Source organism: Salmo trutta, chromosome 12 (assembly GCF_901001165.1).
Source record: "Salmo trutta chromosome 12, fSalTru1.1, whole genome shotgun sequence".
NCBI lineage: Eukaryota > Metazoa > Chordata > Actinopteri > Salmoniformes > Salmonidae > Salmo > Salmo trutta.
Genome location: NC_042968.1, coordinates 37,748,541 through 37,776,127, shown reverse-complemented (window position 1 = coordinate 37,776,127; position 27,587 = coordinate 37,748,541). Strand labels below are relative to the sequence as shown.

General features: G+C 43.1%; 2 protein-coding genes and 1 non-coding gene across 6 annotated transcripts in view; all 3 read left to right on the top strand.

Annotated features, from left to right (window-relative positions):
- The window catches only part of LOC115203506 (casein kinase I), a 43,500-nt gene extending 28,939 nt beyond the window's left edge, over positions 1–14,561 (top strand). The window contains exons 5-14 of one of the 4 annotated variants that reach the window (XM_029768235.1): positions 2,133–2,284; positions 2,638–2,872; positions 3,267–3,352; positions 3,440–3,524; positions 3,753–3,901; positions 4,003–4,110; positions 7,112–7,219; positions 9,733–9,839; positions 11,025–11,048; positions 12,736–14,561. In XM_029768235.1, coding sequence (XP_029624095.1) covers positions 2,133–2,284; positions 2,638–2,872; positions 3,267–3,352; positions 3,440–3,524; positions 3,753–3,901; positions 4,003–4,110; positions 7,112–7,219; positions 9,733–9,839; positions 11,025–11,048; positions 12,736–12,790 — 1,109 coding nt within the window. In that variant the 3' untranslated portion in view covers positions 12,791–14,561. The remainder of the gene's footprint in view (positions 1–2,132; positions 2,285–2,637; positions 2,873–3,266; positions 3,353–3,439; positions 3,525–3,752; positions 3,902–4,002; positions 4,111–7,111; positions 7,220–9,732; positions 9,840–11,024; positions 11,049–12,735) is intronic. The other 3 variants (XM_029768238.1, XM_029768237.1, XM_029768239.1) reach the window with 3 other exon arrangements.
- Positions 14,562–17,581: 3,020 nt separating this feature from the next.
- LOC115203504 (40S ribosomal protein S17) lies at positions 17,582–23,668 on the top strand. Its single transcript, XM_029768232.1, has 5 exons — positions 17,582–17,876; positions 18,672–18,823; positions 22,134–22,239; positions 22,761–22,826; positions 23,544–23,668. The coding sequence occupies exons 1-5, from the start codon at positions 17,874–17,876 to the stop codon at positions 23,619–23,621; spliced, it is 405 nt and encodes a 134-aa protein (XP_029624092.1). The 5' UTR covers positions 17,582–17,873; the 3' UTR covers positions 23,622–23,668.
- LOC115204794 (small nucleolar RNA SNORA71) lies at positions 22,542–22,669 on the top strand. Its single transcript, XR_003880463.1, has one exon. It is a non-coding gene; the product is annotated as a small nucleolar RNA SNORA71 (small nucleolar RNA).
- Positions 23,669–27,587: the final 3,919 nt, after the last annotated feature.

Here is a 27,587-nt window from a genome sequence, read left to right as displayed (position 1 = left end):
GGGTACTTCCTGCTTGAAACCTTGTCAGGTTTTTGCCTGCCATAGGAGTTCTGTTATACTCACAGACACCATTCAAACAGTTTTAGAAAATTCAGAGTGTTTTCTATCCAAACCTGAACAATAATATGCATATTCTAGCTTCTGAGTTGGTGTAGGAGGCAGTTAAAAATGGGAACATATTTTTTCCAAAATTCTCAATACTGCCCCCTATACCAAACAGGTTAACCTCTCTGGGGTAGGTCCCACCTGCGGGACACACTATTCAACAGCCAGTGAAATAGTAAGGCGGCTAATTCAAATTTCTCAAACATACAACTATTATATCCCATTTTAAAGATGCACTTCTCGTTAATCCAACCACATTTTACAACTTCAAAAAGGCTTTACGGCAAAAGCATAACATTAGATTATGTTAGGATAGTGCCTAGAAAAGAAAAACCACACAGCCATTTTCCAAGCAAGGAGAGGCGTCACAAAAACCAGAAATACAGCTAAAATTAATCACTAACCTTTGATCTTCATCAGATGGCACTCATAGGACGTCATGTTACACAATACATGTGTGTTTTGCTCGATAAAGTTCATATTTATATAAAAAAAAACATTTTACATTGGCGTGTAATGTTCAGAAATGTTTTGCCTCCCAATACTTCCGGTGAATGAGCACATCAATTTACAGAAATACTCATCATAAACGTTAATAAAATATTCAACAGTTATTCAAAGAATTATAGATACACTTCTCCTTAATGCAACCGCTGTGTCAGATTTCAAAAAAGCTTTACGGCGAAAGCAAATTTTGCAATAATCTGAGTACAGCGCTCAGATATCAAAACAAGCCATACAGATACCCGCCATTTTGGAGTCAACAGAAATGACAAAAATTACATTATAAATATTCATTTACCTTTGATCTTCATCGGAATGCACTCCCAGGAATCCCAGTTCCAGAATAAATGTTAGTTTTGTTCGATAAAGTCCATTTATGTCCAAATACTTTCTTTTTGTTCACGCGTTTAGTCCACTACTACGATGTATAGCATCAATCTTTACGATGTTTTTATCATAAATCTTCAGTAATATTCCAACCGGACAATTCTAAGGTCTTCAAAGAAGAAAAGGAACACAGCTAACTCTCACGTGAGTGCGCACCACTGAGCTCATGTCATTTTCTCAGTCGTCTACTTCCAGGAGCTCTTATTCTCTCCCTATTCACAGTAGAAGCATGAAACAACGTTCTAAAGACTTGACATCTAGTGGAAGCCTTAGGTAGTGCAAAATGAACCCAAAGTCACTGTATACTGTATAGGCAATCACTTGAAAAACTACAAACCTCAAATCCAACCAGGAAGTGTGGAAATATTTCTTAGGTTTTTGCCTGCCATATGAGTTTTGTTATACTCAGACATCATTCAAACAGTTTTAGAAACTTCAGTGTTTTCTATCCAAATCTACTAATAATATGCATATCCTACCTTCTGAGCCTGAGTAGCAGGCAGTTTCCTACTGGCACGGCTTTCATCCGGACGTCAAAATACTGCCCCCTACCCTAGAGAAGTTACACATCAAATACACTAGACATTTTAAATCTCCTACATTGTGGGAAAGTTCTCATGCAACAGGGTGATCAAATTTAAGATCCTACATCTGTAGCCTACATAGAGCATTAGTCTCAACACACTGCAGTCAGTTGACCCTGTTTGAACAGTGTCATCCATCTCTGCAGGCTGTTTGGGTTTAGACTACTCCTTTTCCTCTGGTTAGTGCAAACCTGGCAGGCATCGGTCTCTGAACTCTGAACCTCCGTGTCTGTGCTACTCCTCCCATCTGGCTGATCTGAGATCCATGATGACTGTGGCTGCCCTGGGTTCAACCTCTCTCATCAGTGTCAGGCGAGGTAGAAATAACATGCAAGGCTTTCCCCCCACAAGGCCACTCTACAGCGCCTCTCATTCCCAGAACTTCAATGCTGCTTTTAGTGCGTGGGTCCACAGGAGTGTAACACAATTCAAATGGTCTATTGAAAACTTGTCAGACCGACCTACATGTGGTTTACTATGTCAGCAGGCAACAAGGCAATAACTAGAAGCTGCCTTTTTTTAATAGTCTTTTTCTCCTGCGGTCTCTTTCAGCGGAAGGCCTGCCCCAGGTGTTCTACTTTGGGCCCTGTGGGAAGTATAATGCCATGGTCCTAGAGCTGCTGGGCCCCAGTTTAGAAGACCTCTTTGACCTTTGTGACAGGACCTTCTCACTAAAGACTGTATTAATGATTGCCATTCAGCTGGTGAGTTCCCAACATCAAATAATGCTATATTTACAAGATGTGTTCAAACTGGTCTACAATTCAAAGGTTGAGGTCAATTTCATGTAATTCGGACAATTTAGGAGAACTTAAAATGTGGTAATTAAATGTTTTTTCCCAATTCATGATTTGGAAAGGGGCTCTTTTTTTTAATCATGAATTCATCCCCGGAAAATAATTGGATAATAATTGACCCCAATCCTGCTGAGATCAGATTTTTTTTGGTCGAGTTTCTGTTTCCTGATTGATTTAACTTATTGGTCTAGTCTGTGTGTACCCATGCAGAGTTCAGTAGGCCACTCTGTTACTGACTGTCCTGTGACTTTCCTATTCAGATCTCCCGGATGGAGTATGTGCACTCTAAAAACCTCATCTACAGAGACGTAAAGCCTGAGAACTTTCTCATCGGACGCGGAGGATGCAAAAAAGACCACATTATCCACATCATTGACTTTGGCCTGGCCAAAGAGTACATCGACCCTGAAACCAAAAAACACATCCCGTACCGGGAGCACAAGAGCTTAACCGGGACGGCCCGATACATGTCCATCAACACACATTTGGGAAAAGGTATGTCTGGTTTGCCAAGAATTTCGAAGGGGTGATTTACATAAATGTTAGACACTGCTTTGTCAGCATGCTAGTGTTGTGAAACTTGGTTATGAGGTGTTTACTTTTCGATAAATCATGTCTGCTTGGATTTGGCCAATGAGAAGACAACATTTCTTTGTCAAGCTTTTCTTTTTTTTTTCTTTTTTTTTTTAATATAAGGTTGGCAAGGTTGCAAATACTAAGTATAACTTAGCCAGGGTTTATGAGTGACTAGGGCCCTTGGACTGTTATCACAAAAAGGGAGGCAGCTTCCCAGAAAAAGGTTGGGGTTAAATCAAGTTAAGGAAATTCTAATCATGGCTCACTGCGTTTTCTTCTTTTTGAAGTGACTCTCACTGGTTTTTGTTAATAGAACAAAGTCGTCGAGACGACCTAGAAGCCTTGGGTCACATGTTCATGTACTTCCTCCGTGGGAGTCTACCGTGGCAAGGACTAAAGGTATGTCAGCAGGTCCTCTGAGATTTCCCACTTGTGCTGTGTTTGTAGCAACGTACAGATGTTAAACTTTATGTGGTTCTTTCACAGGCTGATACACTGAAAGAACGATACCAGAAGATCGGAGACACGAAAAGAAACACTCCCGTTGAGGTTCTCTGTGAGAGCTTCCCAGGTACAGCCTGACCATTTCTCTCATCCAACTCTAAAGTTGTTTTCAATGCAACATGTTCTGTATTTTTATTTTTTTACAATTTGATGATGGTAATTTAGCTAGTTGTAGGCCAGAGTGCTTTTGGAGCCCCATGACTATGCTTCAGGATGTTGTATTGTTCCTCACATTACACAATGGTGCAGATGACTCATTCAAATCTACATCTACATTGGGTGTTTGCTGTTACAGAGGAGATGGCCACCTATTTGCGTTATGTAAGACGGTTGGATTTCTTTGAAAAGCCTGACTACGAATACCTGAGGACCCTGTTTACAGAGCTGTTTGAACGGAAAGGATACACCTTCGATTACACCTACGACTGGGTTGGCAGGCAGATAGTATGTATCTCCACTCACTGACTAATATTGGGGGGGAAACATAGAGCAGGCCTAAGTATTTTAGCTACAATTTAACACTGGTTTACTGTTGTACCGCATAGCCAACACCAGTGGGGACTGTCAACATGGACTCTGGGGCATCTGCCATCACGAGAGAGAGCCACCCGCACAGAGACCGGCCCTCGCAGCACCAACCCATAAGGAATCAGGTAAGCTGGACCTCCACTTTCCCAGAGCTGCCAGTTCAACTGGCTCTGGAGACCCCTGATCCACACTGATGATTTGACAAGGGAGTGCCCTAACCACAGTATTTTTAAATAAAGGCGCAAGCACCATAACGGCTGCTACGTTACCCCTTTAGTTACTATGCACCTAGCCTCTGGAATAGCCTGCCGGAGAACCTGAGGGGGACCGAAACTGTGGACATATTTTAAAGGGATCTTAAAACACATTTAACTGCTTTTCCTTAGGGTGCTTTTTAGTCTTTCAGTTTTTGTTAATTTATTTTTTTATCCTCTGTTGTAAATATTTCATTTGTACTATTTTTCTTTTCTTTTTTTTCTGTAAAGCGCATTGCATCCATGTCTATGTAAATAAAGCTTGATTTGATTAGAGTAACTTACATCCTCCAACACTGAACCCTCCTCCTCCTCACTGAAGAGCAAGTTTTAGAATCCCAATCTCCCTTGGGTGTGGTGGGGAGGAACTACAGCAGCTCCAGGCCGTAACCCACTGAGTCAGACTCATCATTCTTACTCTGTTAAATAAACAATGGTGGTTGGATCCCACAGCTGCAGCCAACTGCAACGCTTATTATGCATGCAAGACTGCGGGGCTTGTTTGACGCACATAATGGCAAAGATGCATGTGTATAAATCTCCAGGCATTTAACGGAACATTAAAGGTATATCTGGGATTTAACTTTTTTGTATTTCCTGGTTCAAAATGTTATGTATAATTGTGTTCCTTACGAAATTAAGTTTAATGCTAACTTTTTATTTGCCAGTGCACAGTGGCTTTGAACCCTTTGACAAGCATTTGATTCATAAGGGGCTACCTTTAACCTTTTGCACATGCCACCTCTGCATGCATTCTTCAACACTGGCCAAATACCAGAGAGGGCAATCAGGCTTTGAGGACGTTAACCATCACCTCACCACAGTCACATCACAATGGGAAATCTCAGTCTGAACCTAGCTCACACGCTGAATGTTGCTAGTTGATATGCAGACACTTCTATCGTTCTTACTGTTAAATAAACTGCCAAAAGAGACGTACAGTGGCAAGAAAAAGTATGTGAACCCTTTGGAATGACCTGTATTTCTGCATAAATTGGTCATACAATTTGATCTGATCTTCATCTAAGTCACAACAATAGACAAACGCAGTATGCTTAAACTAATAACAAACAATTATACATTTTCATGTCTATTGAACACACCGTATAAACATTCACAGTGCAGGGTGGGGAAAGTATGTGAACCCTTGGATTTAATAACTGGTTGACCCTCCTTTGGCAGCAATAACCTCAACCGAAGTTTTCTGTAGTTGCAGATCAGACCTGCACACCGGTCAGGAGGAATTTTGGACCATTCCTCTTAACAAAACTGTATCAGATCAGCAGTATTCTTGGGTTGACTGGTGTGAACTGCTTTTTTTAAGGTCATGCCACAGCATCTCAAATTGGGTTGAGGTCAGGACTCTGACTGAGCCACTCCAGAAAACATATTTTCTTCTGTTGACGCCATGCTGTTAAGTTACTTCTGTGTTTTTTGTCGTTGTCCTGTTGCATCACCCAACTTCTGTTGAGGTTTAATTGGCGGACAGGTAGCCTTACATACCTCCTGCAAAATGTCTTGATAAACTTGGGAATTCATTTTTCTCTTGATAATAGCAAGCTGTCCAGGCCCTGAGGCAGCAAAGCAGTCCCAAACCATGATGCTCCCTCCACCATACTTTACAGTTGGCATGAGGTTTTGATGTTTGTGTGCTGTGCCTTTTTTTCTCCACACATAGTGTTGTGTGTTCCTTCCAAACAACTCAACTTTAGTTTAATCTGTCCACAGATGCTCTTCTGCCTTCAGATGTGCAGCAATGTTTTTTTGGACAGCAGTGGCTTCTTCCGTGGTGTCCTCCCATGAACACCATTCTTGTTTAGTGTTTTACTTATCGTAGACTCGTCCACAGAGATGTTAGCATGTTCCAGAGATTTCTTTAAGTCTTTAGCTGACACTAAGATTCTTCTTAACCTCATTGAAGATTCTGCGCTGTGCTCTTGCAGTCATCTATGCAGGACGGCCACTCCTAGAGAGAGTAGCAACAGAGCTGAACTTTCTCCATTTATAAACATTTTGTCTTACCGTGGACTGATGAACACCAAGGCTTTTAGAGATACTTTTCTAACCCTTTCCAGCTTTATGCAAGTCAACAATTCTTAATCTTGGGTCTTCTGAGATCTCTTTTGTCCGAGGCATGGTTCACATCAGGAAATAGCAAACTCAAATTTTGTATGTGCTTTTTATAGGGCAGGGCAGCTCTAACCAATATCTCCAGGTTAGTTAACTCCTGACTCCAATTAGCTTTTGGAGAAGTAATTAGCCTAGAGGTTCACATACTTTTTCCAACCTACACTGTGAGTGTTTAAATTATGTATTCTATATAGACAAGAAAAATACAATTTGAGTGTTATTAGTTTAAGCAGACTGTGTTTGTCTGTGGTGACTTAGATAAAAATCAGATTTAAAAAATGAACCAATTTATGCAGAAATCCAGATAATTCCAAAGGGTTTACATACTTTTTCTTGCCACTGTATTCATGTATTACAGTCCCGTTGATTGAATCCTTCATGTAGTCAACTGCCCTGTGTTTATTCTGTCGTGTGATGACTGGTTCACTCAGGGCCAAATCCCAACTTGTGAAGCGCACGCCTTACTCTAACTTAGTTTTGTGTATAGCACCCATTGATTTCAGTGGGGGAGATTTAAGCAAATGTTTGAGTGGAATGTGCGTAGCGCCAAGTTAGTATCCGGCCCTCGGTCACTAATGCAGTTTCCTGCTTCACCTTTTTTATTCATCTCTGCTTTGTTTCTTTTCTCGTGCCGCTTTGCATGACACCTGGTCACGCCCCCACCCATTCCACCCAAACTCGCAACGACCCATCCCACCCTCACTCCCTTTCCCTTCCATCACTACCACAACTCCCTGAGCAGACGGCAGCTTCTGACCGGAGGGGAGCATGGGAAGTGCAGCCCAGTCGGACAAACTCCTCCTACATGGCCTCCCACCTGGCATCGGACAGGCACGGGGGCTCAGTGCAGGTACACTACAACTCCATGTTGACCCAATAGTCCGTTGTCCACTTCCCCCTCCGCCCCGTTTCCTCACATGATGTGCCGGGGTCTACCACAAGTATGTCCATGGCATATGTTACACATCAGTGGCATACTTGAGTCTGGAGGTGTGTGTGCGAGAGCTAGAGATTTGGTGTGTGTGCTCACACATCTTTTGTCCTAAAGCTGATGGCCCTTGGTCTTCTTTCCCTGTGTTTTTGGAAAGACAAGCTTCGAAACAGGTCACGACTGGTTATGACAAACTAGTCTGGAGGCGAAAGAAACAAACACCTGTTCATTAGGTGAGGCGCTGGCTGCTGGAGTAGAACACCTGTTTATTAGGTGAGGTGCTGGCTAGCAGAGTAGAACACCTGTTTTATTAGGTGAGGCGCTGGCTAGCAGAGTAGAACACCTGTTTATTAGGTGAGGTGCTGGCTGGCGGAGTAGAACACCTGTTTATTAGGTGAGGTGCTGGCTGGCGGAGTAGAACACCTGTTTATTAGGTGAGGCGCTGGCTAGCGGAGTAGAACACCTGTTTATTAGGTGAGGTGCTGGCTGGCGGAAGAACACCTGTTTAGGGGAGGTGCTGGCTGGCGGAGTAGAACACTTGTTTAGGGGAGGTGCTGGCTGGCGGAGTAGAACACCTGTTTATTAGGGGAGGTGCTGGCTGACGGAGTAGAACACCTGTTTATTAGGTGAGGTGCTGGCTGGCGGAGTAGAACACCTGTTTATTAGGTGAGACGCTGGCTAGCGGAGTAGAACACCTGTTTATTAGGTGAGGCGCTGGCTAGCGGAGTAGAACACCTGTTTATTAGGTGAGGCGCTGGCTGGCGGAGTAGAACACCTGTTTATTAGGTGAGGCGCTGGCTGGCGGAGTAGAACACCTGTTTATTAGGTGAGGCGCTGGCTGGCGGAAGAACACCTGTTTAGGGGAGGTGCTGGCTGGCGGAGTAGAACACTTGTTTAGGGGAGGTGCTGGCTGGCGGAGTAGAACACCTGTTTATTAGGGGAGGTGCTGGCTGGCGGAGTAGAACACCTGTTTATTAGGTGAGGCGCTGGCTAGCGGAGTAGAACACCTGTTTATTGGGTGAGGCGCTGGCTAGCGGAGTAGAACACATGTTTATTAGGTGAGCTGCTGGCTGGCGGAGTAGAACACCTGTTTATTAGGTGAGGTGCTGGCTGGCGGAGTAGAACACCTGTTTATTAGGTGAGGTGCTGGCTGGCGGAGTAGAACACCTGTTTATTAGGTGAGGTGCTGGCTAGCGGAGTAGAACACCTGTTTATTAGGTGAGGCGCTGGCTAGCGGAGTAGAACACCTGTTTATTAGGTGAGGCGCTGGCTAGCGGAGTAGAACACCTGTTTATTAGGTGAGGTGCTGGCTGGCGGAGTAGAACACCTATTTATTAGGTGAGGTGAGGTGCTGGCTGGCGGAAGAACACCTGTTTAGGGGAGGTGCTGGCTGGCGGAAGAACACCTGTTTAGGGGAGGCGCTGGCTGGCGGAGTAGAACACCTGTTTAGGGGAGGCGCTGGCTGGCGGAGTAGAACACCTGTTTATTAGGTGAGGCGCTGGCTAGCGGAGTAGAACACCTGTTTATTAGGTGAGGTGCTGGCTGGCGGAGTAGAACACCTATTTATTAGGTGAGGTGCTGGCTGGCGGAAGAACACCTGTTTAGGGGAGGTGCTGGCTGGCGGAGTAGAACACCTGTTTAGGGGAGGTGCTGGCTGGCGGAGTAGAACATCTGTTTAGGTGAGGTGCTGGCTGGCGGAGGAGAACACCTGTTTAGGGGAGGTGCTGGCTGGCGGAGGAGAACACCTGTTTAGGGGAGGTGCTGGCTGGCGGAGTAGAACATCTGTTTAGGTGAGGTGCTGGCTGGCGGAATAGAACACCTGTTTAGGGGAGGTGCTGGCTGGCGGAGTAGAACACCTGTTTAGGGGAGGTGCTGGCTGGCGGAGTAGAACACTTGAAAAAGATAAGGAGAGCCACACTCTAGGAGCTCAGATGAAATGACTAAATAACCATGACAAACTGACATTATACAACCAGGTTGATCCTTGTTGTGTTTGGTGCAGTGATAAGAATGCAGGTTGAGTTGACTTGGTTTAGCAATGCATGTTTTTGATTAAAAAAATCCTAAATAGGGTAAATCATCATCAAATAATGCCCCTGCATTTTAGGGCTTCAGTATAGTGTGATTTAATGGATGGTCTAATACGCTTATGCCGCACATTTTACTCACACCGCTTGATAAATATTCGGACAGGTTCATTTAAGATTGAAAAGTACATTAATTTATTTAAAATGTGAAAAGCTAAAACTGCTTGACAAAGCTTGATAAGATTTCAATAAATACGATTTTGATACAGAACACAATAGATGGTATTACTTGCAGTATACGTTGTGTTCGTGCGAGCGTCATGGACTGGCACTGTTTTTGAGCGGTGAAGTTGTGGAAACGGTCATTGACTCCACCTGAATCAACCCTCTCTCCGTGTACCACAGGTGGTCAGTTCAACCAATGGGGAGCTGAATGCCGATGACCCTCTGGCAACCCACTCCAACGCACCAATCACAGTCCAGGCTGAGGTGGAGGTGGTGGATGAGGCCAAGTATGTATCAGCTCAACCTCCCCTTTTCCATCTCTCTTTAAATCTACTCCCTCTGCTTTACCTCCTCATCTTTCTCTCTCCAACTCCCTCTGCTTCACCTCTCCTCTTCCTCACCTCTCTCCCCAACTCCCTCTGCTTTACCTCTCTCCCTACACTGTCCCCTCTTTGTGTTACTTCTTGGTTGTGTACTTTCTAAGCCTGTGTCCTGCGTGTCTCTACTACAATCCTTTGTCTTGGTAAGGTTGGGACTGCTCCTTTATTCCCCCCCCCCCCCCCCCTCAGATGTTCTCTCACTTCTCATAGGCTCAGTGCAGCAAGAGAAGAACAAATGAAAACTCCTAGAATGCAATGAGCATATCAAAACTCATATTGTGCATATCATGTAAATCATCTCTTGGATTACCCAAAATTAGATGGACCTACTGACATTTTTTGGTGAATGAAATCCCTGTAACATACTCAGCATAGTGAATGCCAACATTGAGTGTTTTGTCCTTCGATATAATCCACCAGTGTCTGTTGTCCCCCAGCCTGGTTCCTCTCTAGGTTTCTTCCTAGGTTCCTGCCTTTCTAGGGAGTTTTTCCTAGCCACCGTGCGTCTGTATTGCTTGCTCTTTGGCATTGCTGACATAAAGGGCTTCATAAAATATGTTTGAAATTGTTAGGTGATTGGTTTGTCTCCCACTTGTTCATTCTAATACCCTTTTGATCTGTTTTCCGCTGGCCCTTTGATTTTCCTGTCATCAATAGACTTCCTCTTTGATATGATCCCACTGCGTTGAAAGCCAGGGCCCCAGAAGACAGTTAAATTAATGTGACAACAGGGTTTCCATAGCAATGAGGTGTAAAGATCTATTTTTCTCTTGTTGTTTCTCTCCCTCCCTCGCTCTCTGGTAATCCTTTCTGCATCCGTTCCGAAAGGATTTTCGAAGTCTTGCTTGTGGTAATGAGCGTCCGTGATACAGTATGTTGAAGTAGAGTGAGGTTATACATCAGTTGAATAGTGTCCTTAGAACTAAACAGGTGTAGTTAGCTCTAGAACCTAAGAGTCTGAGCCATTGAGTCTTCAACCTTTTGAACCCTGCCCTCTATGTCCACTTGTGTATGTAGTCTGTGTGGCATGTTCTGTCCCATCGACTGCTGTATTAATCTGTCTTTTCTCTCTACACTCTTTCTTCTCTGTAGCTGCGTGAAAATGCTCAACCTGTGGTGAGTCCCTCTCTCCTAGTCCATACCATACCCATGGGACAGGACAGGGACTGGACCAGCCTAGGCTGCTAGTGTAGTTGACGAGTACACACTGTGAAGGGACCATGCTCTTATACTGTGAAAAACTGATTAAAAAGAATGGTCCATATTTCCACTACTGATATAGGCCAGTGGGTTATAAAATCCTTTTCAGGCAATCTGTCTTCTCACTGATACTGATGCTACAGAGTTAGGTAATATCTAATGATATCTAATAATATCTAATGATATCTAATGATATCATTCTTTAAATAAAACTGCTTTTCATACATTGACTAATATAGGCTATTGAGTACTTTCTTTAAAAAAGTATATATATATATTTGGAAATGCTGTCAATTCCTTGTTTTCTGTTATGGAGGCAGCCTTAAATATCGACTAAAACCTACTAGCTAGCAGGGCACCTTAAATATTTACTAAAACCTACTAGCTAGCAGGGCACCTTAATTATTTACTACTAAAACCTACTAGCTAGCAGGGCACCTTAAATATTTACTACTAAAACCTACTAGCTAGCAGGGTATCTTTTTAATATCGACTAAAACCTACTAGCTAGCAGGGCACCTTAAATATGTACTTAAACCTACTAGCTAGCAGGGTACCTCTTAATATCTACTAAAACCTACTGACAGGGCACCTGAGAATAGCAAATGACTTCCTTAGGGTTCATCTCAACGCTGTGCCTTTTAAAAAGAAATTCATGTTTTTTCTTTAGCCAGTCACTGTGTTGTTTGTAGAGCTGTGGCTGACCTATGGCCACTCACTGCATGCTGTAATAATCATCTCATTAGGCTCACTCTGTCCTGTGCTCTGTGTCTCCATCACTGTTGTTAATCACACCACTGTACTAAACACACTTGTCCTTTTACCTCAGACGCCCTCTGTAGGTTCTTCTTAGAACTGTTTTAACTCCACTCTGTCAGGGATCTTGGCATAATGTGTGTTTTTCTTCTACCATCACCGTAGTTCTTATTTCTTCTAATGCTCTGAGTCAGTCTCTTCATGTTGATTCTACTCCTAGAGATGTTCTGATGTTGGTTAGTAGGAATGGATCTAACAAATTAACATCTCATGGCATCCATCCACTCATCTATGTTCTTGTAACCTGGCTTCAGTACAGTTCCTCTGTCTAGCGATGCCATTTCCAGTGTTCCATTCAGGCATGGCAAGGCTAGTCAGAAGATGGCACATACAGGCATGGGACCTAGCTATTGTTGCACATACAGGCATGGGACCAGGCTATTGTTGCTAACCCTTGAGACCAGTATAATCTGTGTACACTGATTGTCATTGGCTGCCTTTACACAGGTAGCCCAATTCTGATCTTTTGCCACTAATTGGTCTTTTGACCAATCAGATCAGATATTTTGCCAATAATTGGGCAAAAGATCAGAATTGGGCTGCCTGTGTAAACACAGCTATCGTGTAACACATTTCTCCTCTTGTCCTCTAGCTGTTGAAATGAAATTACTTCTCACTTTACCAGGATGGTGTTCATTAGGGCACGTTTTAAAACGTTTTGGACAAGTTTAGGTTAGACCCATCACTGCTTTAGTCTGTTTTCTTCTGTTTGGTGCCTAATGGACATGACCCAGTCATAGTATCCGGTGTTGGCTTGCCTCTAACCAGTCTCTCTCCCCATCTAAAGGTGCTGTTGCTTCTTCAAAAGAAAACGGAAGAAGAACACCCCGCGACACAAATGATCAGCAGCACGCCTAGATCGCTCAGAAGTCTTGCTCGATAAGGTTCTTAATCGAGAAAATCAATGAAGTCCCATTCAGACCAACGAAGAAGACCACGGGAGAGTGATGAGAGGCGATGTGCGCGCACACACACACACACCCAAACAAGTGTGGCTGTCTGTCGATGGGAATTCCTTTTTGAATTGATTCGTTTTTCCTCCACGATGCTTGGGAATATTTGGCAGGCCCCGTTGTTGCCGGGATTGGGATCTTGGCTTTTGCAATTAGTTTAAGCTTGATTGATGGGCTGGACAATGGAAACACAACAAACTGTCAGCCTCCTGCTCTTTCATAAACACACACTGAATGTATGGGCGGGAAGTTAAATGTCTATGGGAGAATTTAGTAGATGGGACAAGTCCTGGGAGAGGAAAGCTTGTTGGCTACTGACTGACTACATGTAAATAATGGACCAATATCAGTTGGAACTGGTACACTTCTATAAACGCTTTGGACTTCAGCATAACAATGTCCACATGGTAGCAACCGAGTGGGCTTTCCTTCACACTGCACGCTAAGGAGAGAAGAGAGGGAGGTGGTGGCTTGACTGTCGTCTTTACTGCTACTGTCCAATGCCTTAACCAAACCAGCACCCCACAGAGCCAGGAGAGGGTGACGCCGGAGGCCAGGCTCTCCATACTGAGAGGATATCTATGGTCCCTGCTTAATGTAATGACATAACATGCCACCCAATGTGGAGTTCAGTTCCCCACTGGTGGTACAGTATCTATAGAATAGGTGGTTCAGAAATAATGTCGACTAGGGGCAACACTTTTAGGGTTAATTTGGATGTTTGTCAGTGAACTGTCATGTAAAATTCAGTGCCATGTCAGCTTTGTGCGTTCAGTCTCTATCTGCAATGTTCATAACGTTGCAACACACTGTGTAAGCCCCTGGTCTCTTAGAATGATCTCATGTTCTGTGTCGTTGAGAGAATGCTCTTTCACATTTTCTGCCCCTCTGTTTCCGGTGTATTTGCCCTGTGCTGCAAAGCATCATCTGTGAGACCATTAATGATGATTTGATCCCAAATGCCAAGTCCCAAATGGAAGACATGGGATGGCCTCAAAAGGATATTAAGAAGTACCTGGTGAAAATCTATGGTGTTTTTTTCAATATCACTTTTTGTTTTTCCTTGCAAGTGTCATGGAGGATTGCCTTGAACCAACAAACTGTTGACAATGTCACCATGCCTATCCTCTTCACAGCATTAATTCCATAGGAGTGACTTTTGGGTTTTATGTAATTATGTAGATTTTTTTGTTAAATATATAGCTAATGTGAATTTCAAATGTGAGCAAATGTATTTTTCTCTTTCAAATAGCCATGAAGTATGAGAAATGGACAGAGGGGGACAAAAAGCTAGACTTTTGACTGCACTACATTTGTTGACCCACTGTTATTGACATAAGACCTTGCTTTCCCCGTACTGTATTGATGGATGTGCTCAATATACTTAATTGTAGCGGCCTTGTGTGCTAGGTCTGTTCTAACAATACACTTAACCAATTCTGGCTTTAACCCCCCTCCTTGGTTAACCCCTGTGCCATGATGTATGTAAACCCACACAGATATACACAACCTAGACATTAATGTATGATGTGATGTCGCCTCCTGGTGGGGTGTTGGATACTGATGTCCTGGTGACCATGGTTGTGTTCAGTAGGGCACACTGTTGCCAAACATTTTGTAACTTTAATCAATAAACTGTGTTATTGTACAAGGTCAGGTAGTACCTCTCCGCTTTGGAAACTTTTTTTCTCCCTGCTGAACATGACCCAGGTTGGTCGTCCCATATGGAGGCACAATGCCTGAGGGGATGCCAACCGGCTCAACAGACCTCTATGAGCAGGCATGCTTGTATGTGCATAATGATATTGTATATTTTTATGTTTTCTTTTTTCCCACCATTGTGACTTGAACTAGTTCCTCTGGGGTCTAAGTTATTGTGTTGAGAGTACTCGAATATGATACATCTATTGGTCTTCTGTTGTCTTTTACATTTTATAGGTCAGTACGGTATTCCTCTGAGATGTCTTTGAGGGAATAACTGGTGAGGAAAAGGTGTTTTTGAATGACGGGTATTCCTCATAGTGCCTCTTGAATGGGTGTTTTGAGGGAGGGGTTTGGCATTGCTGTCTAGCTTGCCTCTGTTGGATGTCTCTGGGTGAGTGATTTAGCCTAGGGTTGGATTGGCATTCTGTTGTTCAGGGACATCAGTCGCTGCTGCACAACAGGGTCGGGGTTCATGTCAAGCATGTCAGCAGAATGGCTCCACCTGCTGGGTGTATGAAGGCTTTTCTGTCAGGACTTCAATCCAGTGTTGCGCAGTCTGTTCTTGGGGTGGGGTGTTATAGCCCAGCGCTAACACCTCATTCAGCCAATCACTAACTCCTTGAATATTGGAGTCATTGTGTGTTAGTGCAGGGCTGGAACAATAATGTGCATCCTCTGGCTGTCTCCTGAGGATGTTTTGAGAAGCACTACTTTTAATTGACCCACATTAGACTAGCAATTACAGTTACACTGTGACATACCAGTTCACTTTGAAAGTGTAAGGTATTGTTGAATCTAGTGAGACAGACATCCAGAGAATGGCCTTGAATGGTTCCTTCTGTTCCTAATGCCATCCTATGGACTACTACTATCCGTCACCTGTGCCAGGAAAATGTCAACTAGAACTCTGATGGAATTCCACCTCGTATCCCACTGCCCTTTTTTTATATTTGTTTCACCCACCTGTAATGTTGAAAGAGAACATTGAGGTTTGGAACTAGCGATTTAAAGTCTATATTGTGTTCTTAATGTGGCTGAGAGTAATACCATAATTATTGAACCACTTGTCAATTAATTATTGTTTTAATTAACTTTCACTCCTCAACCATACATTTCCATTTCAGTGGACCACTTTATTTTGGAGTGGAACGTCACTTGTATACTTTGATGTATCTGTATCCTACTGTTAACAGTGGTCTTAATGCAGGTGTTGTATCACTGTTGAAATTAATTTCCTTCCTGCAATTTTGGCTTTACAGCTGATAAACATGAATACTACAAATTGATATGTGCATTCTAGTTTCCTCAAGCCTTTCCACAGCCTGTCTAGAATGAGGAATATTTGCTATACGTGTGTATTTGCATGGCTTATCTGGAGCAGATGTCTGCCTGTTTTAATGGCAAGGCTTCCTGAGGTGGATGTATGAAGCTAAGCCACCCGTACAAAGTTATTCTCTGGCCATAATGGAGCTCTACAAAGTCCTCCCATTGGCTTGATAAGTCCTACCCCCAGAGCACATTCCAATTTCAGGTGTCATTGCTTATACAGTACTACATCTTGCCTGTCAGTCAGACCTCATTGCTTTCAATTGACTTGTGTCTTGTGTTATTCACCATTTTATTTCCTGCATGTCCAAATGGCATGTAAATCCTTCTAGCAGCGTAGAGGAGAATGAATGGAAAGAGATGGTGAGTCTTTTTTGGGGGGAGGGGGGGGTTCTCTGGCACTTTCTTCCTGTCGTTGTACTGTAGAGTTGTCTTGGGTTGGTTGTGTAATATGTCTGGGAGAGAAGTTGGGTGTGACACATGACTGCAATGTTTTAATCCTTTTAAGTTTTACAGAGTTCATTATTTTTTTTTTGTGTTTGTCAGTTGGATTCTGTTAAAGAATATAAAGATGTTTTTTCTTTCAAACTGTGGAAAGTAGAATTGTACAGTACCACAAGTTTATCCCCCTTCTCTTGCTCTGGCAATTATTTTCAAAGCTATGATTTAAGAAATGAATCCTACAACTGTATTATGAATATTGTGTTGAAATATGAATGTTACTTCAAATCTATTTGAATGGTTTAACCTAGTTAAGGGCTTCATGAATGAAGGACCCATCTTTTGATTTCTTTCTTTTTATTATAATTTAATTTTAAGTACAGAAATATAAATGACCAGACTTTTTATCTGAAAGGCCTATTTTCCTAGGGATTCGTGTGAGACGTGTCACATGTATCCTTAAAAATTCACTTTTTATTCCCTCCACGCTTTAAAGGGGAAACTCAAGTTTGCGCCCTTTTTTTTTTTTGTAAAAATAAAAAAATCTATCTTAACCTTTTCTTGTCAGTATGGGTCTGTTTTTATTCTAGTACAGTGTCACATTACATTCTAATGAGACACCTAAGAATTGCTGAGACAGCATGTCACCCATAGAAAATGATATTTTTATGGTCACAGCATCTTCTCAGGTCACTTCAACCTTTGGGAAAATCTCAATTGCTACTCCTTACATCCTCGTCTCCTCTAAAGCCCATTGGATGAGAGAGAGCCAGAGGTTCATCCCCTCTGGCGTTCTCCAATGGGATTTGAGGAGGCAAGGTGAGGGGACTTTTCCCTGCTAGGTTGCAGCTGCACTGCTTCAGTTTTCAAGGTTTTGTGGGCTGTACCCTTGATCATACATTACTACTAAGCTGTATAATTTAATATAATACATTTTTGCAACAGTTCCTACAATGTCATGCTATGTAGGCCTAAACGTGAGAAAACAACCTTATGTGATTCACGTAATTATTAAGTGTTGACAAAACGTTGAACATAATGTATAGCCTACTTCTTCCACACCAGTAAGAAAACATTGTTACACTCAGTGAATCTTTAAATTACATTAAAACAAATTTGATTTAACTAGGCAAGTCGGTTAAGAACAAATTATTATTTTACAATGACGTCCTACCGCTGCCAAACCCTCCCCTAACCTGGACGCCGCCCTATGGGACTGACGATGACGGCCGGTTGTGTTACAGCCCGGGATCGAAACAGGGTCTTGTAACACCTCTAGCACTGAGCTGCCGTGCCTTAGACCACTGCGCCACTTGGGAGCCTATTGTACAACGAAGTGGACTGGATCAGTACATTTGTTTTTAGTGTGTCAAAGGTAGACAACCAGTAGGGGCAGTGTTGCAAAGCTACAAAAACAAATGTCTGCAGCATTTTCTTCCTGCTTCGCAGATTAACTTCCGGTCACATCTTCCCCAGTTCTTTTCCGCCAGCCCAAGCCAACATGGTGGGTATTTAACAAAATTGAATACATCACAATCTGTTTCAATCTTTGTCTCTTATCAGTTCCAGACACGTCTACAAGCATATCAAATATTAATTAAAATACGACACATTTTCACAGATATTTATTTGTGATTTGTTGCATTTTATTTACCAGTTTATTGTGTCGTTTCCCTAGCTATGTTGTGAATGTAGGCAAGCTAACACAAGATCTTTCAATCTAGTCACTGGTCTAGCGAGCAGACCACTATATCAACTAGCTGGCTAGTTGTGTTTACGGGTCGTGTAGTACGTAGTTCATCTGTTCCTCGCGTCTGGTAAGAATGAGTTGGCTGGATATAGCTAAGGTTGTTTAGCTAGAAATGTTATTAGCTAACTAGCTGCTTAGCTAGCTATCTTGCCATACAGACCAGTGTAGTTAACTAAAGTTATTTTATGTCAATAGTCTTGTGGTCTGCTAGCCAGCCAGGAATTAATGTTGGTTGATGTCAAATTCAGTTACTCGTCACTCAAGGAGTTCTAGCTATCTGCTGTCAAGAAGAAACAGTTGGCACTATGCATCTAGCTAACTAGCTATGCATATTCTGTTGAATACTGTTCCTGTAGTTGTGCTTTACGGGGCTAGTTTGCATTAAGCTACCAGTTGTCAGAGGTTGAAACAATTCCAAGTGAACATGTATAATTGCAGTGATGTTGTGTAGTAGTTACAGATATGTGAGAGAATGTTGGCAATTTAGAGGTATTGTCTCAAGAAACTGGTGTGATTCTGCCGTTAACAAGCTGATGGTCTTCCTAACAGGGACGAGTCAGGACCAAGACGGTAAAAAAGGCCGCCAGGGTCATCATTGAGAAGTACTACACCCGGCTGGGCAGTGACTTCCACGTCAACAAGAGGGTGTGTGAGGAGATAGCCATCATCCCCAGCAAGAAGCTGCGCAACAAGATCTCTGGGTGAGTGAATGCTCCAATACAAGCTTGGGTCACTTTCAGGCCTCAGACCACCCAATAACCACCCAATACCTCTGTCACATGATCGTGCTGACCCAAATCGTACTGTGCTTGCTCAGATATTTTCTTAACACATTATAGTTTCCAGCACGGTTCCAGCATCTGTGGCGTATCCATAACCAGGCCAGTGCAGTACGGCTAGTCTCAGTACTTTTGGAAGGGTGCAAGTCTGACCAAATGAAGGCTTACTATTTTGTCGCTTCAAGGAGCTTGTGTTGCTGAACCACGGCAGGCTTCTTAGCTCCACGTCCAACATTCCTGTCTGTTAAATCAGGGGCTTTTTTTGCTTTGTCTTACAGACAGAATAATGTAAAGAAAGGGTAAGCTGCTATTCTTGGTTCAGTTGGTTGGAGCTGGAGTGTGACGCTGGCAATGTCAAGGTTGTGGATTCAGTTCCTGCATGGATATCTTAAACATAATATACACTGCTCAAAAAAATAAAGGGAACACTTAAACAACACATCCTAGATCTGAATGAAAGAAATAATCTTATTAAATACTTTTTTCTTTACATAGTTGAATGTGCTGACAACAAAATCACACAAAAATAATCAATGGAAATCCAATTTATCAACCCATGGAGGTCTGGATTTGGAGTCACACTCAAAATTAAAGTGGAAAACCACACTACAGACTGATCCAACTTTGATGTAATGTCCTTAAAACAAGTCAAAATGAGGCTCAGTAGTGTGTGTGGCCTCCACGTGCCTGTATGACCTCCCTACAACGCCTGGGCATGCTCCTGATGAGGTGGCGGATGGTCTGAGGGATCTCCTCCCAGACCTGGACTAAAGCATCCGCCAACTCCTGGACAGTCTGTGGTGCAACGTGGCGTTGGTGGATGGAGCGAGACATGATGTCCCAGATGTGCTCAATTGGATTCAGGTCTGGGGAACGGGCGGGCCAGTCCATAGCATCAATGCCTTCCTCTTGCAGGAACTGCTGACACACTCCAGCCACATGAGGTCTAGCATTGTCTTGCATTAGGAGGAACCTAGGGCCAACCGCATCAGCATATGGTCTCACAAGGGGTCTGAGGATCTTATCTCGGTACCTAACGGCAGTCAGGCTACCTCTGGCGAGCACATGGAGGGCTGTGCGGCCCCCCAAAGAAATGCCACCCCACACCATGACTGACCCACCACCAAACCGGTCATGCTGGAGGATGTTGCAGGCAGCAGAACGTTCTCCACGGCGTCTCCAGACTCTGTCACGTGCTCAGTGTGAACCTGCTTTCATCTGTGAAGAGCACAGGGCACCAGTGGCGAATTTGCCAATCTTGGTGTTCTCTGGCAAATGCCAAACGTCCTGCACAGTGTTGGGCTGTAAGCACAACCCCCACCTGTGGACGTCGGGCCCTCATACCACCCTCATGGAGTCTGTTTCTGACCGTTTGAGCAGACACATGCACATTTGTGGCCTGCTGGAGGTCATTTTGCAGGGCTCTGGCAGTGCTTCTCCTGCTCCTCCTTGCTCAAAGGCGGCGGTAGCGGTCCTGCTGCTGGGTTGTTGCCCTCCTAATGCCTCCTCCATGTCTCCTGATGTACTGGCCTGTCTCCTGGTAGCGCCTCCATGCTCTGGACACTACGCTGACAGACACAGCAAACCTTCTTGCCACAGCTCGCATTGATGTGCCATCCTGGATGAGCTGCACTACCTGAGCCACTTGTGTGGGTTGTAGACTCCGTCTCATGCTACCACTAGAGTGAAAGCATCGCCAGCATTCAAAAGTGACCAAAACATCAGCCAGGAAGCATAGGAACTGAGAAGTGGTCTGTGGTCACCACCTGCAGAACCACTCCTTTATTGGGGGTGTCTTGCTTATTGCCTATAATTTCCACCTGTTGTCTATTCCATTTGCACAACGGCATGTGAAATTTGTCAATCAGTGTTGCTTCCTAAGTGGACAGTTTGATTTCACAGAAGTGTGATTGACTTGGAGTTACATTGTGTTGTTTAAGTGTTCCCTTTATTTTTTTGAGCAGTATACTTCTTGTGAACTGCTTTGAAGAACTCTTTGTAATAGATGTGCACAAACATACAGGAGCACAACATCGGATGTTCAGTGGTTTAAGATGTTATAAGTATAGCCCTATTATTTAAAGGACTAGTATTGGCTCAATAGTTGAACACTTGTGCTCAGTTCATTCTCAATGACATTTGACCTCTAGTCTCCATGTCAAAGTCGGAGATATTTGACCTTACTGTAGACAAGTGGTGTTTCAATATTGGGTTTGTTGCACATTTAATAATTGTCTGATCCCAATGTAGGTTATTTGCTTCCTGAGCCATCATGCAGAAATTGTCTTTTTTCTTGTTGCAAATATGCAAGTAGGTAAAAGCCTTTCTGATTGAAGTCTTATTCTGATTATCTGAGTGTTTGTGGCATTGTTTTGTTTGTTCTCTCAAATTGACCCAGCCTGCTCCTGGGTTGAGAGGTTGTCATCTGCTTGAGAACTGTCCCTGTGCTGTAGGTGTAGACCTAGTGGTTGTTGACCATAGTCAGTGATCTTTGCCACTTACCAATAAAAGGGATTGGAAAGAGACGCTCAAATTGTAGTGTCTGTTGGTGCCCACTTGGGCAACCCAATTCTGATCTTTTTGCCACTAATTGGTCTTTTTCACATCAGATCATTTTCAAAGCTGATTGATACAATGTCAGTAAACCACTGCAAGTCCTCCCTGTCTAATCAAACATCATGAAACATGTTCAGGTTGTTTTACGGACTCGGTCTTAGTTATGTCACTTGTCAAACTATGATTAAGGGATTATTAGAGTCAGATGTATTGTTTTCAAGTCCAGGAGGTAAGCTGTGTTGTTGTCTCTTTATGTAGTGTTGTGTCTCTTGTCGTGATGTGTGTTTTGTCCTATATTTTTATTACATTTATTTTTATCCTAGCCCCCATCCCCGCAGCCCCCATCCCTTTTGGTAGACCGTCATTGTAAATAAGTGTTCTTAACTGACTTTATTGTCAAATAAAAAGATGCCCTAAATCCATGCACTAGTTTACTGACCTCTGTCTACTCTATACTGTTCTGTTCTAAGTACCCATCTGTGTACAGTACACCCTCAAGTGCTTATCTCTGTCATTGTTGGACATAACAGGCTGTAAAATCACCAGGAAATCAGTTCAGTGATTTTTTTTTTTATTTAGGAAATCTTTTCCCAAGTATTCCTAAGCATAAAGAGTCATATATGAGCCCAACTCTCACTGTATCGTCTGTATTCTCCCATGCGTGTCCCCTCCCTAGGTATGTGACCCATCTGATGAAGCGTATCCAGAGGGGCCCCGTCAGAGGCATCTCCATCAAGCTGCAGGAGGAGGAGAGGGAGAGGAGGGACAACTATGTCCCAGAGGTCAGTGGGGTTCCTCGGTGGCTGTGCATTTAGAGAGTTGGGACATTGAGGTTCCTGCGTTACGATGCATTTACATGACACTACAACATTCTATGGTTTCCACGTTAGCCTCCGCTTTAATAATATTACATGAGGGATGTTTAAACAATACTATCTAACTGAATGTCTACAATTAAGAACAGTTGGCCCAACTCTGAATATATGGCTCAGGTTTACTTTGCAGTGTGGTCCTTCATCTTGCTTCAGATAACTTGACTGATAAGTGATTGTGATGATATCTATAAGGTTGTAATTTGGTGCCTACCTGTATCGAAAGTGGCTGTGGCATGGTTGTTGCCAGGTCATTGATAATGCAGGAAGATGGAACTGACAGATTTTCCCTGTGTTTGTTGGGCCGTCTATCCCTCTCAAACCCTGTATCTTTCAGACACTCATGCTCGGGTCTATCTTGAGAACACTGGCTCCTGATATGTTTCTATGAGATCCACTGTAAAGCTGATGGTCTTTGTTTGTGCCTGTAGGTGTCTGCTCTGGACCAGGAGATCATCGAGGTGGATCCCGACACCAAGGAGATGCTGAAGCTGTTGGTATGTTCAAAACCTCACTTCTCAGATCTCACTGCCTACCTACAGTCTTAGTCTAAACGTGATGTTTTCTTGTTACGACGTGCTTGTGGATTGAGTACTCTGACCTCATCCAGCAACCATGTAGCCTATCTCACACTGGACATAACTTAACAGAGCAGAATGTACACACACACACACTGGACATAACTTAACAGAGCAGAATGTAAACACACACACTGGACATAACAGAGCAGAATGTACACACACACTGAGCAGAATGTAAACACACACACTGAGCAGAATGTAAACACACACACTGGGCTGGTCATAGTGATTAGTGCAGTATTGGACCGTTAATAAGTCGCTTCCGACCTAAAGACTACTTTGTCCGAATTTTTGGTTGTAGCTCTGTACTTTTCCTGCTGTGTTAACACCACTACAAGGGAGATTTCACAAGATCGTCTGTGGCCAATAGAAATGCATCTCAGATTTAGATATGATCGTTTTGATGTAGTGAACTACTTTAGTTAATCACTGTTTCTCTGATAGTGTCTTATAGTTTATCATATATTGCTCTGTATTACTGTAGCTCAACTTCTGCTGCCTAGTATTTGGTAGCTTTCCTGTCTTTGCTGGGCACAGTCAGTGTTACCTTCCTATGATGGACCTCAGAATGTAATGCTCATTAGAGCTAGGTGAGGAATTGTTTGACTAAATCTGAAATCTTTCCTCTTTTAGGACTTCGGCAACCTGTCGAACCTGCAGGTCACCCAGCCTACCGTTGGAATGAACTTCAAAACACCCAGGGGAGTCTAGATACGTTTCATATCTCTGTCAATAAAGACAAGTGGAAAGGAAACACAGTAGCGGTCTCTTTTGCAAGGTCACAATCACACAATGTCTTAAACTAAGGCTGGGATTCAATCAGATCAAATGTTAACCAGCAGTAGCAGACCTCCCTTGTGGGTTTGATTCCCACGCAGGACTAGTATGAAAAAGGAAAACAAATCATTATGCACTCACTACTGTAAGTCGGTCAGAATAAGTATCTGTTAAATGACTCAAATAAAGTGGTTGGGAGGAAGAAGTGTTGGAGCCGTCAAATCTTTGAGCAGCTGCTCTTACAATCGTCACGCTTCGCCCCTCTCGTTAAGTTCAGAACGAGAAAGTGTAGGATATATAGAAATAATTACGCTCACTTTGAAAAATTAGGATTTGTAGCATCCTAAATAATCGAGGCATAGATTATCGAGCTGCATGGGATTTCTGTTAATTCGACTCCGTACAGGCCAATAGCAATGTCCGCTTTAGGTGTAATGCCAGGAGCCGCTTGTGGATTTGACAGCTCTAAAGCACTTCCACTTCTGACACCGCCAAAACAACCGCTATGTGGATGTCAGCTAAAGCGGATCTGATTGAATAAAGCCCTAGGGTCAGGATGCAATCCGATTGTGGGTAATAGACGTTGCAGCTTTTTCAGGCAATTTCCAATTGAACTGACCTATGCAGCGTTTATTACCTGTGATCGGATTGAATCCCAGGCTAAAACAATCACACTACCTGCCTCCATCTCAATATTGTCTAAAGGTGTTTTCACACTGGGTCCCTTTCAGACAATTTGTGAACTCTGCCAGTTCCCTTAATTTTTTGTCCAGTGTGAACATGCCAAAGGAACTCCGACCTCTCAAAAGTGAACCGAACTGAGACCATCTCGAGTTCGGTTCGCTTGAATTCCTCAGTCCAGTTCCTTTTTTTAGGGCAATGTGAACACAAAGCTCCCCAGGTTGGCTTGTCATTATTCCCGCACCACCTACTAGACTACTGCAACACTGCTTCCCCTGCCATAACCCCTCACACGCAGAATTGTTGGGCAAAATGGTTTGAATATTTGATCTATAGGCTGAGAGCTTCATAAGCTGATTAGATTGTGGGGTTTGAATAGTGTGAGAAGACAACATATTTGGTGAGAATCAGAACATAGGGTACAAAATCAATTCTAGCTCTTAAAGGGGCAGTAGCCTAGATTAAATTGTACACCCTATTACAGCATTATTGAATCTGCAGTTATTCTATTTATTGTTGCCAATGTTAATAGTACCTTCTGATTACTATTGTTGCATCTTAACTAAATGCAATCTATTAGCTTGCAACATATAAGTAGGTTTATATATAGCTGTCCGATAACACGTTCTGATGGAATGACTTGTCCTGCACTTTGTAAAAACCATAAGTGCATTGAGTGAATGTTCCTTTCTAAACATAGCAATGTGAATGAACAGAGGACTGACCTTAAAAAAAAAAAGTGAACTGGCAAAAGAGTTCAGTCCTCATTCAAATTCAAGGGCAGTGTGAATAGAGAACAGCTATTTTCCCCCAAAACATCCCCCTCAAGAGTTCACTTTAAAATAACTGATCTCAGTCCTCTGAAGAGGACTATGTGAAATCACCCTCAGAGGATCCATCTCATTATCTAGAAGAGGATGTGCCTTCAGACTTAATCCACATTGTTACAGCCTGAATTTAAAAAAGTGTTTCCCCTCGCCCATCTACACACTAACTAGTAATGACAGTGAAAACATGTTTAGAAATGTTTTCACATTTATGTAAGTATTCATACCACTTTACTATGACACTCCAAATTGAGCATCCAATTGCCTTTGATCATAGTTGAGATGTTTCTACAACTTGATTGGAGTCCACCTGCAGCCAATGCAATTGTTTTGACATGATTTATAAAGTAACACCTGTCTGTACAGTATAAGGTCCCACAGTTGACAGCACATGTCAGAGCAGAAACTACCGTGAAGTCCAAGGAACTGTCCCTAGATCTGAGAGAATTGTGATGAGTCATATCTGGGGAAAGTTATAAAACAATTTCTTGTGTTGAAAGTTTCCAAGAGCAGTGTCCTCCATAATTGGGAAATTGAAAAAAATAGGACTACTCAGACTGCCTAGCCGTCCGACCAAACTGAGCAACCGGGCAAGGAGGATCTTGGTCAATGAGGTGACCAACAACCCAATGACAACACTACAGAGTTCCTTGACTGAGATGGGAGAACAAGTCTACAGCACTTGACCAATCTGGGCTTGATAGGAGAGTGGCCAGACAAGTCACTCCTGAGAAAAAGGCACATGACCACACTCTTGGTTTGCAACAATGCACATGAAAGACAGCTCATAAGGCAAAAGACTGGTCTGAGACAACCAATGCAACACTTGGGCCTCAATGCAAAGCTCAAACCAGGCACAGCTCTTGTGTAGTCATGGATACCAAGTGATGCCAGGCTTCCCCAAAAATGTATCTTTGCTCTCTGTTTCATCATTTTCCTTCAATTCACAAGAGGCTGAATATCTCAAAGGAGAAAGCATCAGAGCGAGAGAAGCAGTGCCACTCTGTCTCTACTTGTTGGCCAGCTATCTGATCCAAATGAGTCTGACATTGTTGCCACCTATAACATTGAAGGCACATTTTTTTTAAGCCAATCAGCATGGAGCTAAACTGAGCGAGCTCAACTATGAATGGTCCTGGGGCATCAAAAAAAAGTGTAATGGAAAGCCAGCTTGGATATGGCGTCACTCATCAAATCCCATTGAGAGCATACGTCACTGATAGAACTTTCCATGTCTGAACTTTACTCCAATCCAGTCCCTGTCTACTAAACAAGACGCCACGCTCTCCAAAGTGTCCATCATAGAGCGGGCTACCGAAGAAACGTCAAAGATCGATAATTTGTCAGAAACTGTAAGTCAGCTACACAAAACTGAGCGAGAACAAGGAAAAGTTAACGTTCCTAGAGAATGAGTTGAAGAAACTGCAATCCCAAAATAATGAGCTGTGTGAGAATGTAGCTGAACTTCAAAAGGTACTCTCGCAGGTGGAATCTGAAAATCCAAGGTGTAAAAGAGGGAGAGGATATTAGGGAAGCAGTCATTAATATCCTGGGAACGGTGGCTCCATGCATCAAAGACAGGCTAAGAGACGTGATCGACGTGGTACATCGACTTTGGAAACGAAGATCTGACGGACCCCCTCGCAATATCATCTTGCGCTTAACTAAGCACCATTACAGGGACATCATCTGGAAAATGGGCAAGGGGAACACGTTTCTGGACGAGAAGAAGCTCCGCATCAAAGCAGCTCTGATACCGCAGGATCAGACTGCCAAGGAGAAACTGTGGCCGCTTATACAGAAGGTACGACAAGAGGGAAAGAAGGCTGGGTTCAAGGGCCCACACGCGTTTATCGAAGGAAGAATGATTACTGGGTAACTCTGTTGAAATTAACCAAACTGGAACTGTGAGTACTGCCAAGAGTAATGTACTGCCACGAGTAAATGTACCGTTCGAACTACAACTGATGAACACTTGCCAACAAAAAAAAGAAATAGATTTGTTATACTGTTAACCACCGCTACCTCAGCTGAGCGTAGTTTTCCGTCGGAGTAACCCTCTCAAGGTTCACTGTTTTATTGTTCACGTTACTACTTCTGTTATCTAATTTGTGTTCTCTTTTTAATGCAGGAGTTCGTTTTCAACTCACTCAATATCGTTAGTCTGAATGCTAGGAGTTCGAGAGATCTTACAAGAAGGAAAGCCTTATTGTTATATTGTAAACGCAGTAATGCAGATTTAGTCCTTCAGGAAACTCATTCGGGTGAAAGTGATTTGACATTTTGGAAATCACAATGGGGAGACAGCCTATTTCAGTCATGGATCAAACCATTCTGCTGGTCTTTTGAGACTTATTCACAAGTTTAAAAGGTGACATTCTAGAATCCACAT

What these genes read in the sequence shown, in the direction of transcription:
- LOC115203504 (XM_029768232.1), top strand. An exon ending in GGGACAACTATGTCCCAGAG is followed by an intron (nt 22,240 to 22,760) that starts GTCAGTGGGGTT and finishes TTGTGCCTGTAG; the next exon opens with GTGTCTGCTCTGGACCAGGA. An exon ending in AGGAGATGCTGAAGCTGTTG is followed by an intron (nt 22,827 to 23,543) that starts GTATGTTCAAAA and finishes TTCCTCTTTTAG; the next exon opens with GACTTCGGCAACCTGTCGAA.